The 13,195-nt window shown below is 39.9% G+C and overlaps 1 protein-coding gene and 1 long non-coding RNA gene across 3 annotated transcripts in view; both read right to left on the bottom strand.

Annotated features, from left to right (window-relative positions):
• Positions 1 to 4,552, bottom strand: part of LOC147795356 (uncharacterized) — a 68,306-nt gene extending 63,754 nt beyond the window's left edge. Inside the window, exon 1 of the long non-coding RNA XR_015423981.1 lies at positions 4,385 to 4,552. This is a non-coding gene — a long non-coding RNA (uncharacterized LOC147795356). The remainder of the gene's footprint in view (positions 1 to 4,384) is intronic.
• Positions 4,553 to 5,373: 821 nt separating this feature from the next.
• LOC147795355 (protein cbp-1-like) lies at positions 5,374 to 12,611 on the bottom strand. Of its 2 annotated transcripts, none has more exons than XM_087132003.1 (3): positions 12,056 to 12,611; positions 9,736 to 9,858; positions 5,374 to 7,800 (listed from the first exon to the last, which is right to left on the bottom strand). In XM_087132003.1, the coding sequence occupies exons 2-3, from the start codon at positions 9,769 to 9,771 to the stop codon at positions 7,636 to 7,638; spliced, it is 201 nt and encodes a 66-aa protein (XP_086988129.1). In that variant the 5' UTR covers positions 9,772 to 9,858; positions 12,056 to 12,611; the 3' UTR covers positions 5,374 to 7,635. The 2 variants fall into 2 exon arrangements, with proteins under 2 accessions (XP_086988129.1, XP_086988128.1); XM_087132002.1 differs by lacking the exon at positions 12,056 to 12,611 and adding an exon at positions 10,063 to 10,662.
• Between the last annotated feature and the right edge of the window lie 584 nt (positions 12,612 to 13,195).

The raw sequence follows: 13,195 nt of genomic DNA, 5'->3' as shown, positions 1-13,195 counted from the left end.
GTCACTCACAGTTGTTTGCACGGTGATTTAATGCCTTGAACTAGTTACTGGCGTGACCTTAAGATGTTAGTAGCTCTGGATAGAACTCCTGGTCACTTTTGCTTGAGTAGCCATGGCGTTTGGTTGGCGAAGAGAAAAATCTGTCTGTTTTTGCAAAAGCAACCCTCCTCCAACCTGTTCAGTGCCACCACCTGTCAGCCGTAGCTTACTTCAATGCCTCTTTTGTTGCTTTGCAAAAAATTTTGATGCACTTTCCGTCGGTAGTCCACTTTGCTGATTCTAGAGTAATTGACAGCGATCCGGTAATTCCTGTACTCGGTTGCCAGTTTTAAGAAGCTAGAAGGGAATTTCCCCCCTTTTTTTCTTAACCCTAACAGTCCTGAATCCCCCAATTTTAATATAATTTTGTACATACCCTAGGGAGTTAGGGTTAATGGTTTCAGGGGGGTTTCAGAATTGGCAAAGTCACCAACTTTGGTGGATGTTGGTGCGAATTTCATTCAGGGACCTAAAAACTGACCTCAGTTTTCAAGTCACTGTATTATTATTAACAATGCTTCAGGGAATGGAAATGCCTGACCCCTTCCTTTGTTGGGGGAAGCACCAGATTATTAAGGGCCAAATTAAGAAAAGCCATTTGGTACTCACCAATTTCTGTCATTTGACATAAATAGTTGTTTTGAAACAACTTGGTTTTTGAAAATGCTTATTAGTTGACTGATATTCCAGCAAGCCAGTTCAGGCCAAAGTCGGGCCCCACTTCATAGAAATTGCTGTCCAATCACAGTGTTTGATATTGATAACTTAGGATGGTTGGCCCAAAAGATATTGTATACTGGACTGGATCCTCGTTAATTTGTTCATGATTCAGTTCATGAGAATTGGGCAATTTTGTATTCTGTAATTTGTAATTGCTGTTTGAATTTGCATATCGAAGGCTTTGTACTGCACAGGTACCAAAAATGATCCATCTGCTTTGGGTGGAAACAAATGCTGATAATTGCTTTTTCGTATCTTTTGCTGATAGCTTTATACATTTTGCTGATATGAGTTGCTCCGTGTTACCAGCTTCGGGCAGGAACAATCTCTGTACGTTTTGCTGAATACATGTATCTATACTTTACCTGAACGCATGTAAGATATTTGCAGTTCCGCTTCACCAGCTTTGGGTGAGAACCTGAAATGTGTCAAGTTCAATAAATGGCTGCTCAGGCCAATCAAGAAAGTTAGAATGCGAGTGTCCACCTGTCCCTGAGTTCAGTTCTCTGGTCTTGTTCATGTGGGGATAATTACTCTTAAATGTTCATAAGTCTTTCTTTCATTAAATGTTGAGATAATTTCAAAAATGTAGCTCCCTTCTTGCAAAAGCAGACAAAATCAGACCAACCAAATCCGCTGACCGTCATGCGCGCTGCCATATTTACTTAGATGGCGCTAGATGCAGCAACTGGTACAATTTTGGTTTGCCTGCCCTCACTTGACAAACCAAGTCAAAAAATGCTGCCATCTATTGACGAGCAAGATTACATGTAAGTTGTACCACTCAGGCTTTTAAATTGTTAAGATCGGTGGCGGAAAAGGGTTTCTAAGGTAATTTTTGTCCTTTGTTTTTGCAAATGTTGACCAAATTCCTCAAAAATTTTATTTTTTCACAAACAGAACTTGCAGAAACGTCTTTAAATGCTGCATTCATGAACTTTTTGTTCTCTATTACCAATATTTCCAGTTTTCCTTCTTCTGCAAGATCTCACACCGGGGAAAATAAAGCTTTGAAAAGAAGGCTGATGTGATGTGAAGCAGGCAAAAGTCGCCATTGCGGTTGTTTTAACAACCTTGATGTATGTTTTTTACATTCACTTTTATAAGTTTACAGCTACTTTCATCACATTTGTTCTTTTCCATAAGGCTTGAATTCCATAAGGCTTTTAAATGTCTTTTTATTCTTTCTGAATGTGTTTCTATACAAGTTTTTTAGATAACTTCTACTGACATAATATTGTTCAGCTTTGTATTTTCCAGTTTGCTTTTCTTTTTGCATGAACCATTTTTACATTTATGTGTTGTACAGTATCACGCTTGCTTTGGGGGTTTATTGCTTAAAATTGCAAAAATAATGGTAGACCCTACAAAAACTGACATCAAAAAGATTGCTTTGTTAATTTACTTTTTTTAAGTCGTTACAATGAAGCTATACAGAGTGTACATGTATAATTCTGCACAAAACGACACCAAAATAGTGAACACTCGGCCTTGAACAGCAAAGCTACAGACTTTGAAAGTTTCATATCAAGTGATAACAAGTCCATATCAAGTGATATTGGAGGCATTGGTCCAGGATTGAGTTCAATGTCTCCACAAACTCGAAGTGGTTCATAACGAATTGGTATACAACTGAAGGCTGCCTTTCCCATAGATACAGTCAGGAGAATTACCAGAAAGGTTCTGCAACCAGTACATGTACCTACACTAAAGGTACATGTACTCCCTGTCGCTTCACTTGAAGAATGTTGACATCGAGCTTTGGATGAATGTGCAGAGAAGAGGCCAACTCCGAGACGCCATACTTCTAAAGTCACTCCCATTTTGATGGATGGTACCCAGCCCTGGATGGCAGTCAAAGTCTGTAATGGTAAAATAATTTAATCATACTGGTACAATAATAAAATACAAAAATAATTAAATCGATTAAAAAATAGAACACTCCCATTTGCACAAGAAAACACAACCCCTTTCACTAAGAGTTCCTTCAGCCCAAACCAAGTGTTTTTAACAATCGTTCTTTCCCACAAGAGCCAGGGATTGGAATTACAATAATTGACCAAGTATAACAAAGTTATGTCATGGCGGAATGAAAATGATAGGAAAATGTATGCCTATACCTATCAGAAAATATTTCTAGAGTAAAACAATTACTTCCAAAGATTTTGGAACTAATTCAAAAACAAACAAAAATAATTTTAAAATGTTTAATAATCAAAGCAAATAACTCCATTCAATAAGCAGGGAGTGAGCATACATAATGGAACAGCCTCAACTATGATGTTGGTGGGGTCTTACTAATGAGTGATCACCAATATGTTTAAATGAGTAACTACCACTTGCACAACATATCCATCAGGCCATGATAATCGAAAGTTGAAGCGTGAGTCCCAACATAAAAATCGATTGCGATCGCCTGCGATGTACATGTACTATACCCACGTGAGGTAAGCTGTTTCAAGTAGTTTCAATGCCGTTCTATTGATTAAAAATGCATTCATCGACATTCACACCACCCCTTTACCCTAAAACCAAGAAAAATCTAGTTCCTTACCTGAACATTGGCGTTTTTGGCTCAAAAATCAGCCGATTTTCATGCGGATTTCGATGTTGAACAGCTATCATCAATGTACATGTAGGACAAAAATACACCGCCACGCAGCGGGGGAACATCAAGCTATCCCAGAGTGCAACAACGGAAACACGAGACCGCGAGCGCCAACATTTGTGAACGGGGAAATACATGCGCGCAGTTGTGATGCGCAGTATTACAACAGTCCCTACAACAACAAATGTCCTGTATTGTCAGACATGTAGGCTAGCTATTCTTTCCAGTAGAAATAAAGTATTTTTAGTGTACCATTTGTGAACTGCATTTTAAACAATGCATGTGTACGTGGGTCTGCCTGTCACAGCAAAATGCCCAGCAGAAGGCTCTGATGACTTTGAAACTTCAAAGGGTTGTAACTTCCCATAGAAACATTGTATGGCCTTACAGTTTGTACCACTGAATTTCTCTGGTTTCAAACTTTATCTAATTTTATACATTTTAATTTCTGGGTATCATACATGTCATACCTACTGGAAGTACATTTCCACTGTATTGTAATTTGTAGACATCCGCTGGGCTAGGTAACGTTAGTCCTACACTTTTACAAATGACTGGGATCAGGTTAACTCGGACCCAAACCAACTCGGACCCAAACCAACTCGGACCCAAACCAACTTGGACCCATTCCAACTCGGACCCATGCCAACTCGGACCCGCGCCAACTCGGACCCACCCTGAGTCAACTCGGACCCAACCCCAGGACTCCTGGCGTGATTAACTTGTTGAAAATTTTTATTTTGTCCACTTATACATTTTAGCAGTTTGGCATGGGTCCGAGTTGGTTTGGGTCCGAGTTGACTCGAAACCAAATGACTGACACCACACATTGTTTGCTCAATGGTTAACATGTACATGTATGTGCCTTATTCCGGTGCGCAGTAAACAGTAGGCATGCATGGTGGGCCTCAGCACCGACTAGCGACTAGGCAGAGTGCACCATGCTACCGGTACATTGTATCAATGCATGTCAAAACGTTAGCAAGTCCTGAAAACAAAAAGTGGTTTTTAACTTACCTGCATCAATTGACCATCTTTTGAGTTGTTTATGTGGAAATAGGTGGTGTGATACCATAGGCTGTCCAACACTTCACCAATGACGTCCTTTTTGTGGTGAAAATCATGAAGTTTTTACAAAACGCGAAAAGTAAAACTTTGAACGCCGTACAATCATGGCGGGACTATGCACAGCGCCCTCAATCGGAATAGGCCAGTTGCGCCAACTAGACTACTTGAGCTTCAAGAACGTCCGGTCCAAGCATTTTCTCCTCCAGGTCTATGGTCTAAGTCACTACACACGATGTACATGTACATGTACACAGAGCAATGACTTGGAGGTCAGGTAGTACAAGAGGCGCGCTCTCAAGTTCGTGCATGTGCACATGTCACAAGAGGGAGGGGGGGTTCCCATCTCCTCCTGGGGAAAGAAAGAAAAAAAGTGGGTGAAAATCGCAAATGGGATTTGGGACCGCTGTTTTGAAACTGTTTTGCGTTATCCTTGCTTTTGCCTCTGACCGGGGTTTCTTTGAGCATTTTTCCAATCAGAGAGCCCTCTATCTCATTTTGTTTCTATATCACAGTTTTTATATTGGGGAAAAGTGATTAAATCAAATTAAACTGCTTGAAAATACCTCAGCGTTAACACCCCTCTACCATTAATATTTTTTTAGTTTAATGCTGATGAATGCAGTGACCTCCCCAATCCCATTTCAAGAACCGTTTCAGAAAATGAAATATTTCTACAATATATTTCAATGTAAATCAGAGACTTATTTCTTTATCTTATTCTCTCATTCAGGAAAAACAATTTGAGCTATACCTTCTAAAAACTTCATATTTGTTGGGGTGTCCTCATTAAATCATTTTCCCTTTAATAGCTTCTTAAATTTCTGGAGCACTTCTCAATGATGAGAGTAATCCATAAGGCATAGCTTCCAGGTTTCTTACATATATACAAGTAACTTAAGAGGAACAGAAAGTTGAAAAAAAGGAGCAATAAAGTGCAGTTCACATCATGGACATATTATTTATGTCTCAGGCTACATATTTTATTTCATTCAATTAAAATCCTCCGACTATTACACTGATTACAGGAATTACAAAAAGTACATGGAGTACTCATCTAGACTTCAAAATCATTTTGTGCACAAAAATTCCCTTGGTTTGCCTCAAGTGTATTGACCTTGAGTGGCATAGAACAGGCCATACAAGATGAACTATGTACTCTTTAACCCATATTTCTCCAAAATGTCTAAAAGGCAAAGGGCTTGTATTTATTTTACATAAGCCTGACACATAAACAAGCCCATTTTTGATTGGTGGACCAGTTTGGAATACAAAATGCTTAGACCAAAGGCACTTAGAAGTTTCCTGAAGGAGACTGGACCTGTTCAGTACTAAAGCCATAAGCTTTCTATTTTATTCTTCTATTGCAAGGTGTTGCCATCTTAAGACTCAAATCTGTGGCTTTCACGACCAGGTATGGCACATCGGATAGTGAATCTTCTGTTTATGGAAAAAAATCAAACTAGTGAAAATGAAGAAACATGAATAGCAATTTTCTTCTCAAATCTTCCACCCCTTTCCTCTTGTCCACTTGCAGGTAGGTATAATTTTTGGCCAACTTGAAAAATTTCAACTCTTGAAAAAGGTAAGATATGGCCATCAACACAGCCAAATACCATAAATAGTGATTTACACCAGTCATTTGAAGAGTATTTGTACCACATATCTTACCACAACCTCATACTTTTCAACAATATGGGACATGCCCATGGAGTGGTACATACTACAACAGGGACATATATGCACTGCTGCCAAGTTCAAATTCAACACACAGTGTACCTTCACAGACTTCTCAGACTTTGTGTGTGCTTGAAAAACAAACAGAGCATTGACATGTTTAAATGTCAGTCGAGTTGATCGAGTCAAGGTATGCTTGAAGTTTGAAACCATTAGCTTGTAGGCCTACCTGTGTATATAGATGGCCAGATCATGGTTACATCCAAATTTAAGTGGATTTAGAAAAAAAAAGAGCATATCTTGTTTAAATACAGACATTCAAGAAAAAGGGGCCTTCAAGTTTAAGAGTTGCTGTTGAACCTCCCCCTTCCCATTTCATTTGATTTCTCTTTGGCAAGCAGCGACCCTATCAACATACATGTAAATATCCATTAGTCTGTTTTCCAAATTAGTAGTCTCATTTATTTTGGCAAAAGCTTTGTTCAAGTCATGATAGAGACAATAGGCTGGGACAGTTGTGTGCAGAAAAAACAGATTTTTTCCAGAAGCACCTGAAATGAAGCTCCTATCAGAAATACAATTTTAAGCTTGAACTAGTTACATTTACATGTACAGTTGACGTCTTCATTCCGCATACCGAGATATGGAATGTGTTTCAAAACATAAAATTCACATTTGCATTACACTTTTATTTGTTGTTTGCATCGTACAATTTTTGTTTTACATCTGCATTTTGTACACACTCTGAGTCAATTCATCTGCAGTCATAAAAATTGCACGATGATCTATGGGTGACACCACTGTTCAAATATGAAGTAAAATAAAAGCCTTCAGAAAAGTACAAATAAAGAAAAGGTCTTGATTATTCAGTGATAACTTAAAAAGTTACAGATGCTTGGAATTGAAATAAAACTGTAGGTAGAAATCACACACCAAATTCATGTTAACCTGTGCACAGACTTCCAGTGAACCACAAATGATCAGTCTGTATTATGACCACATTTAGAAATACACTGAAGGAAACCTGGCCCTGCTACCATAAACAATACCATTTCCCCTGTGTAATTCCAACAACAATAACAATAAAAATTTTCAGCTTTATTTATTGATGACAGCAATATAATCTCCAGGATGGTTTTCAAATGGCTGCCAGTAACCACTTGAGAAATGTGACAATCTACAACTTCAAATTACAACTGCAAATATAAGGATAGTGTTCAGTTTAAGAAGTGGAAGGAAAAACTCCCCAGGATTATTATAGAGATGAGAAAAACCCACAAAGTTAACTAAAGACTAAAAAATCCGCAAATTAAACCTGGGCTGAATTCACAGAAGTGGAGGGTTACAAAAGTGTCACTATGCCAACCTGACGCCCCATTCTACCAGTCCACTTTTCATTGCTGAGCCAAAGCAACACTGACACCAAAATAACCCTTCAAGACCATATACATTTCGTAATGTACAGCATGATTCTGATATAATTTGGTTCAAAGAGCTACATTTTCCCAATGGACAGGTCTGGGCAGTTAGTGGGGAGGCTGTGGCTGGGACAGCTGCGCTGTTGCCATCGTGAGGATGCCTCCAGCGGCAGCATCAGTACCTCCTGAATCCTGCATCCTCTTCTGTCGCTTCTGCTGCAGCTCCTTCTGGATCTTGTAGATCTTGTCAACCAAGAGGTGATAGTGCTCCTCCTGTGACAAGACCAGGCAGTAAAAAACGAATGAATTAAAAAGTGAGCAAGGGTGAATGGTTTGCCAGGTGATTTTCCTGCGATGGACACTGGTCTTCCTAAGGAGCCACTCAAAATTTTCAGTGTTTTTTCAAATTTTGACTTTTTTTTTAAATAGTGGGTGGATGGGTCAAGGAAATAAATTGAAAATCGAAATTTAATTTTCATACTAAAATCCAGAAAAATTTATTTCTCTGAAATATGTCTAGCGTGCACGCCACACATATATAGCTCAGCCACACCAGCATTCCAAAAATGCAATCTTTTTCACCTTTGTTTCCATATACAGACAGGTGGACCTTTCCATTACATTATTATGCAAGTGTAAAACATCATGGAAGGAGGTGGTTTTTACTGTTAGACTTGGAAGCCGGGCGCTTGCAGCGGTGATCAACCACAAATGTAGCAGGGTACCAGAAGCATTATATAAACCTACTGGTATACACAGTGAACGTTGAACACCAGTTGCTAATAACAGTGAAACATTCATCACCTTGAATCTAAGGCCAGACAGCAGCAAAATGCATCCAAATCTGTTGGCTAGAGCTAGGTCTACGTCTCTGTTTCAATAGAAATACATATGCATGTGCGTGGAGACGTGGTAATTGACTGTAGGTGTAGCTGTACCTCGGGAGATCCATTTTTGAGTGGATTGGACATGGCATGCTGTTGCATGCACGATCGATCACGATCAGTTATTGCAATTCCAGCCATCATCTTGTCATACTGTGTTGCATTATAGATTTTCACTTGTATATGAATTTATGTCAAATGCATGTATAATGTACACGTACTGGATGAAAATTCAATTTTTTTAATCGAAATTTGAAAAACATTGAAAATTTTAAGTGGCCCCTAGTCCTTACACGAACCGTCAGTGGAAAGACTGATGAGAGCCTTGGCAAACACCTGCACTTCTCTAAGAGTAGGAAGTGTCCTTGTACATCATACAGAGTTACATGTAGTTGTTTGTGAGGCTAAGTTCAACCTTCCATAAAGTCAAATATTAAGTTCTATTTCAATTTCCAACAAACAGCAGTAACCAACTATTTCTGTTTGTTCATCTGAGTGGTTTTTCCCTCCGAGTTTCAGCAGAGGGATTTGTCTCCTACTTAAAGAGGTTCGGTCCTAATTGGTGATTTATTCCCTTAGTAACAGCAAGATCAGAAATCATGAGAAACGGAGCACTGCAAGTCAGAGTAATTTGGCCTTATTGCTGGACATATGCACAGCTACTACGATGTATACCTGTATTAGTTTACACAAAGAAACTAGCCATGATGTCAGAGCGTGTTTATGCTCCTTGAGGAACTATGAGTAATCAGAAGAGGGTTCTTTCTTCTAAGGCCACAAGCCATATATGTAAAATAGGACAAGAAACTTTGAAACTGTTTTAATTCAACCATACAACTCAGCAATTCAACAAGCAATTCAATAATTACAGTAACACTTCTATTTTCCATTGAGTGTTTTAGAATTGTACTTCAATGTTCTGCTCATTTGAGGCTCCAGTACAAACTCTGAAGTGCTGGTGCCTGGCCAGGCATTAGTCTCTGGAATTCACATGTGCACAATGTCTTGGTGTATGATTCACGATGATGCCAGATTCATGTACTGACCTACACATCTGACTATATTTCAACCAATTGGGATAAAGAGCCAGCAAGAGGTGTGTTACAATGGAGATACCTGTTTTATGCAATTTTGTAACTAAATGATTTCATTACTTCCCGTTTTATTTTACTGATTTTTACCTCTGAATGTTTGATTTTGAAAACAAATATTCAAGCATTTGATGACTGATCAAACATTTGAATATCCAGCACAGCCCCGGTTGTTTGATTATCCAGAAAAAGGTATGAATTCCTAACGCAACAAAAGACTGTATATCATTTACCTTACTGCTGGCTTGCTCATACATGTCCTTTTCCATTCTTCAGGCATATAGGCTACCCGCACTTTTCCCATTCACTTGTCTTTCATGGCTTTGGGATCAGGTGATGGAAATACTGCTTGAACTCTGGAAGGGAGAGAAATCATTATTCTTGAATACCCACATCATATAATTTTCAGCAATCGTTTGCATAAAATGCTTAATTAATGTGTGTTTTGGCAAGTTTTTATTCCAAAAGGTTAAAGAAAACATAATGAAATCAAATCGGTGCACATTTTTTATTTCAAATGCAGTGCAAATTAAGGTGGCACAATCAAGGTTTTTACCTACAGTTTAAAGACAATGGGTGACAATCCTGGGTGACGAACTGCTGCCAGGGCTGTGTGTTGCCAGGGATGGGCATGGTAATACCCATGCCAGCATTGCTGTCAGGGGAACAACAAATTCGAAAGCTGGCATATCATCAGAGGTATCTAGGAGATCAATGCATGTGTTGAAAGAAAGTATTAAGAAGGTAGAGTATGACCAAAGATTGTATAGCACCATGCAGCAGCGCAAGATGGAGAACTTCACCGTGAATATGCCTAAAACCTTATCACGTGGGCGGCATTTGGGTGTGAATACACTTTGCTTATGCAACAGGCACAGGCAAGGTGACAGGCACTCACACCTGGTATGCCTGCATCCATGCATTAACATTCACACTCAAATGGCACCTATGGTGATAGCACCTTTTGGCCAAGTTCTCCATCTTGCGCAGCTACGCAGCGCTAAAAAATCTTTGGGCACGACCATAAAAAGCATCCGGTGCACTGCTGCAAGTTGATGAGAAAACAGCTTGTCATATAATATGCACTCAAAACTTCAAAACCATCAGTGCTGGACAAAAAAATGTATTCAGCACTTAACATATTAAGAGATAGTTAAGGTTAAGAGAGTTTTTCTTTTTGTTGAAAGAAAAATTGACATCAGTCAGGGGCGTGAAAATGAAGATTTTGAGGAACAGCAAATGGAAGGGCAAGCAGCATGGGTGGATCTGTTTTTCTAACTGGTGCTTTTTTCAGCAGTGTCATGCATCATACAAAGGAATTAACTCATTTGATGTAGTATTTTGTAAGATTCAACAGACTCTCTCTGTCTTTCATGATCACTGTTCGACTTCTACATGACTATAAATACACCAAGTCACTCCTCTGTTAACCATTCCTATTGAGCTTCATTTGTAATCATTCCACTCAAATGTAAGGCGATTCAACTGAGACACATTGAAAAATATGCCTTTGGAAGACTGCATTTCCAAAAATGCATTGAAATATATACAGTTGTATACATGTACTTGACATTTGTCCTTTATGGACACAATTTATAACACCATACAATAGGGCTGCGATTGGAGGAAAATGAACATCCACCATGGCATAAGTATATGGTAACATAAAGATACTCCAGATTTACAAAGCCGTGCTATAAAAATCCTGAAAACAGGATAATTATGATGACAGAAATTGTGAAATCAGGATAATTCTGACGAAAAAACCCTGAAATCAGGATAATTCGAAAAAAAATCGTGAAAACAGGATAATTCTGATGAAAGAAAAATCCTGAAATCAGGATTATTATGAAGGAAAAATCCCAAAATCATAACAAATCCCCAAGAAATCTCACCCCTGGTATGCTAAGCGTTTGCAGAGGACTTTAGTGAAAAACAGAGGATGGCTACATTGAGTTCACAGGAGTGGCCATGGCACGGTGCAGCAAACTTTCTGCTGGAACACACAAGATGCAGTTGTATTCAGATAGCCCTAGTCTAGGTCTTGGTATACCCCCTGTAATGATCTCAGTCTGGGTACCCCCTGCATGGTCTTGGTACCCCTAGTTTTGGTCTGTGTACCCCTTAGTCTTTGTCTGGGTACCCCCTGGTCTTAGTCTTGGTACCTCATGGTCTCGATCGTGGTACCCCTGGTATCGATCTTGTTCTGGGTAGTTCCCCATGGTCTTGGTCTCAGTAGGCCCCTTGTTTGGGTCTGCCTGGTACCCCCTAGTCATGGTCTGGGTACCCCATAGTCTTGGTACCTCCTGGTCTCAGTCTTTGTACCTCCTGGTCTCAGTCTTGGTACCCCTAGTTTTAGTCTGGGTACCCCCTATAGTCTTGGTCTGGGTATCCCCTGGTCTTGGTACCCCTGGTTTTAGTCTTGGTCTGGGTACCCCCTGGTCTCGGTCTAGATATGGTCTTAATACCTTGATATGATCTCAGTTACAGTTTGGTCTTGACCATCTGGTCTAAACTACTTCAGTGCTTCATAATAACAGGTCATACATGTACCTCAGTGCTGCATATCTGTAGTTAAGTCTATTACAAGTCATTCAGTCTTCAGCCAAGTCACAAGCCACTTAATGAACTGTGACAAACAGTGTCATCACCAGAGCATGACCAGAGATGGAGCAGGTTGGCCGTGGATAACCATTGTCTCAGACATCGGTGAGATCAGGCAGATGGCGATCGGGGGGGGGTGTCATTCATTCATTCCTTCTTTGTTTACTACATAACTGTCCATTACAATATGTGGATGCAGCAAAGGCTCGTCAAGCAGGATCCTCCAGTACATTAACACATAGCACATCTAATACCGTCTGCGGGCAAAGTATGGAGTCGTCTCCCGCAGGCTTCCGAGAACAGGCTACAGGGAAGGTTGTATCTGGTAGAATGCTTGTACATAATTATTATTTCTCAAAGAACGGCTGGTTCGAGTCTGGTCACGGGTGTAGGGGGGAATGTGCTCGACTGAACAACATAAAGTGTATAGAAACATCGGCGGCAGAGTAGACCCGTTACCTACGGTGTGGTCTGCATTGTGCTTGCACAACCGTATTGCGTCCACGGCCACCGGAACACGCCGACTAACGTAACATGTACTATCTACCCATACCTGCATGACTCCAACGAAAGGTGACTGAGAATGGCTGTTCGAGGCAGAAACGCTAATTAGTCACCAACAAACACAACGGCTCTTTTCATGAGCCACTACCCATTCCATTAAAGAGAGTTTTTTGCTGTTTACCATAACTGCCTATTTGTCAGTTACCATGACTAGAAGAAAAATTCACCCTTTCCATAAAAAAGGAAGACACAAAACTAAAGCCAACAGATTTGCCCATAACTGCTCCAATCTCCAAAGGCCATCCCATTCGACTCAGCGGAAAAACCAAGCCAAACATAGCGAACAATTCATTACAAACCTTTCCAGGCTCTTAAACTCCCCAACGGAGAAAATAGCGTTGGGTAAAGGTTTAAACTTGGTTCCCACCCCGGCTAAACCGAACCGCCTCTCACTTCTTCATAATATCCACAAATATCAAAGACGAATGAGAACTTCTGATGCACAACAAAGTTCTGAAACAAAGGCCTTTCAAACTTCCGTACACCTGGTATCCCCAAACTAGAAAAAGAAACTTTCCCCAAAAC

This window comes from Acanthaster planci, unplaced genomic scaffold (genome assembly GCF_054643075.1).
Source record: "Acanthaster planci isolate LZ-2023a unplaced genomic scaffold, COTS_SCS Contig61, whole genome shotgun sequence".
Taxonomy (NCBI): domain Eukaryota; kingdom Metazoa; phylum Echinodermata; class Asteroidea; order Valvatida; family Acanthasteridae; genus Acanthaster; species Acanthaster planci.
Note: the sequence above shows the minus strand (reverse complement) of the source record. Positions and strands in the feature narration are given on the sequence as shown.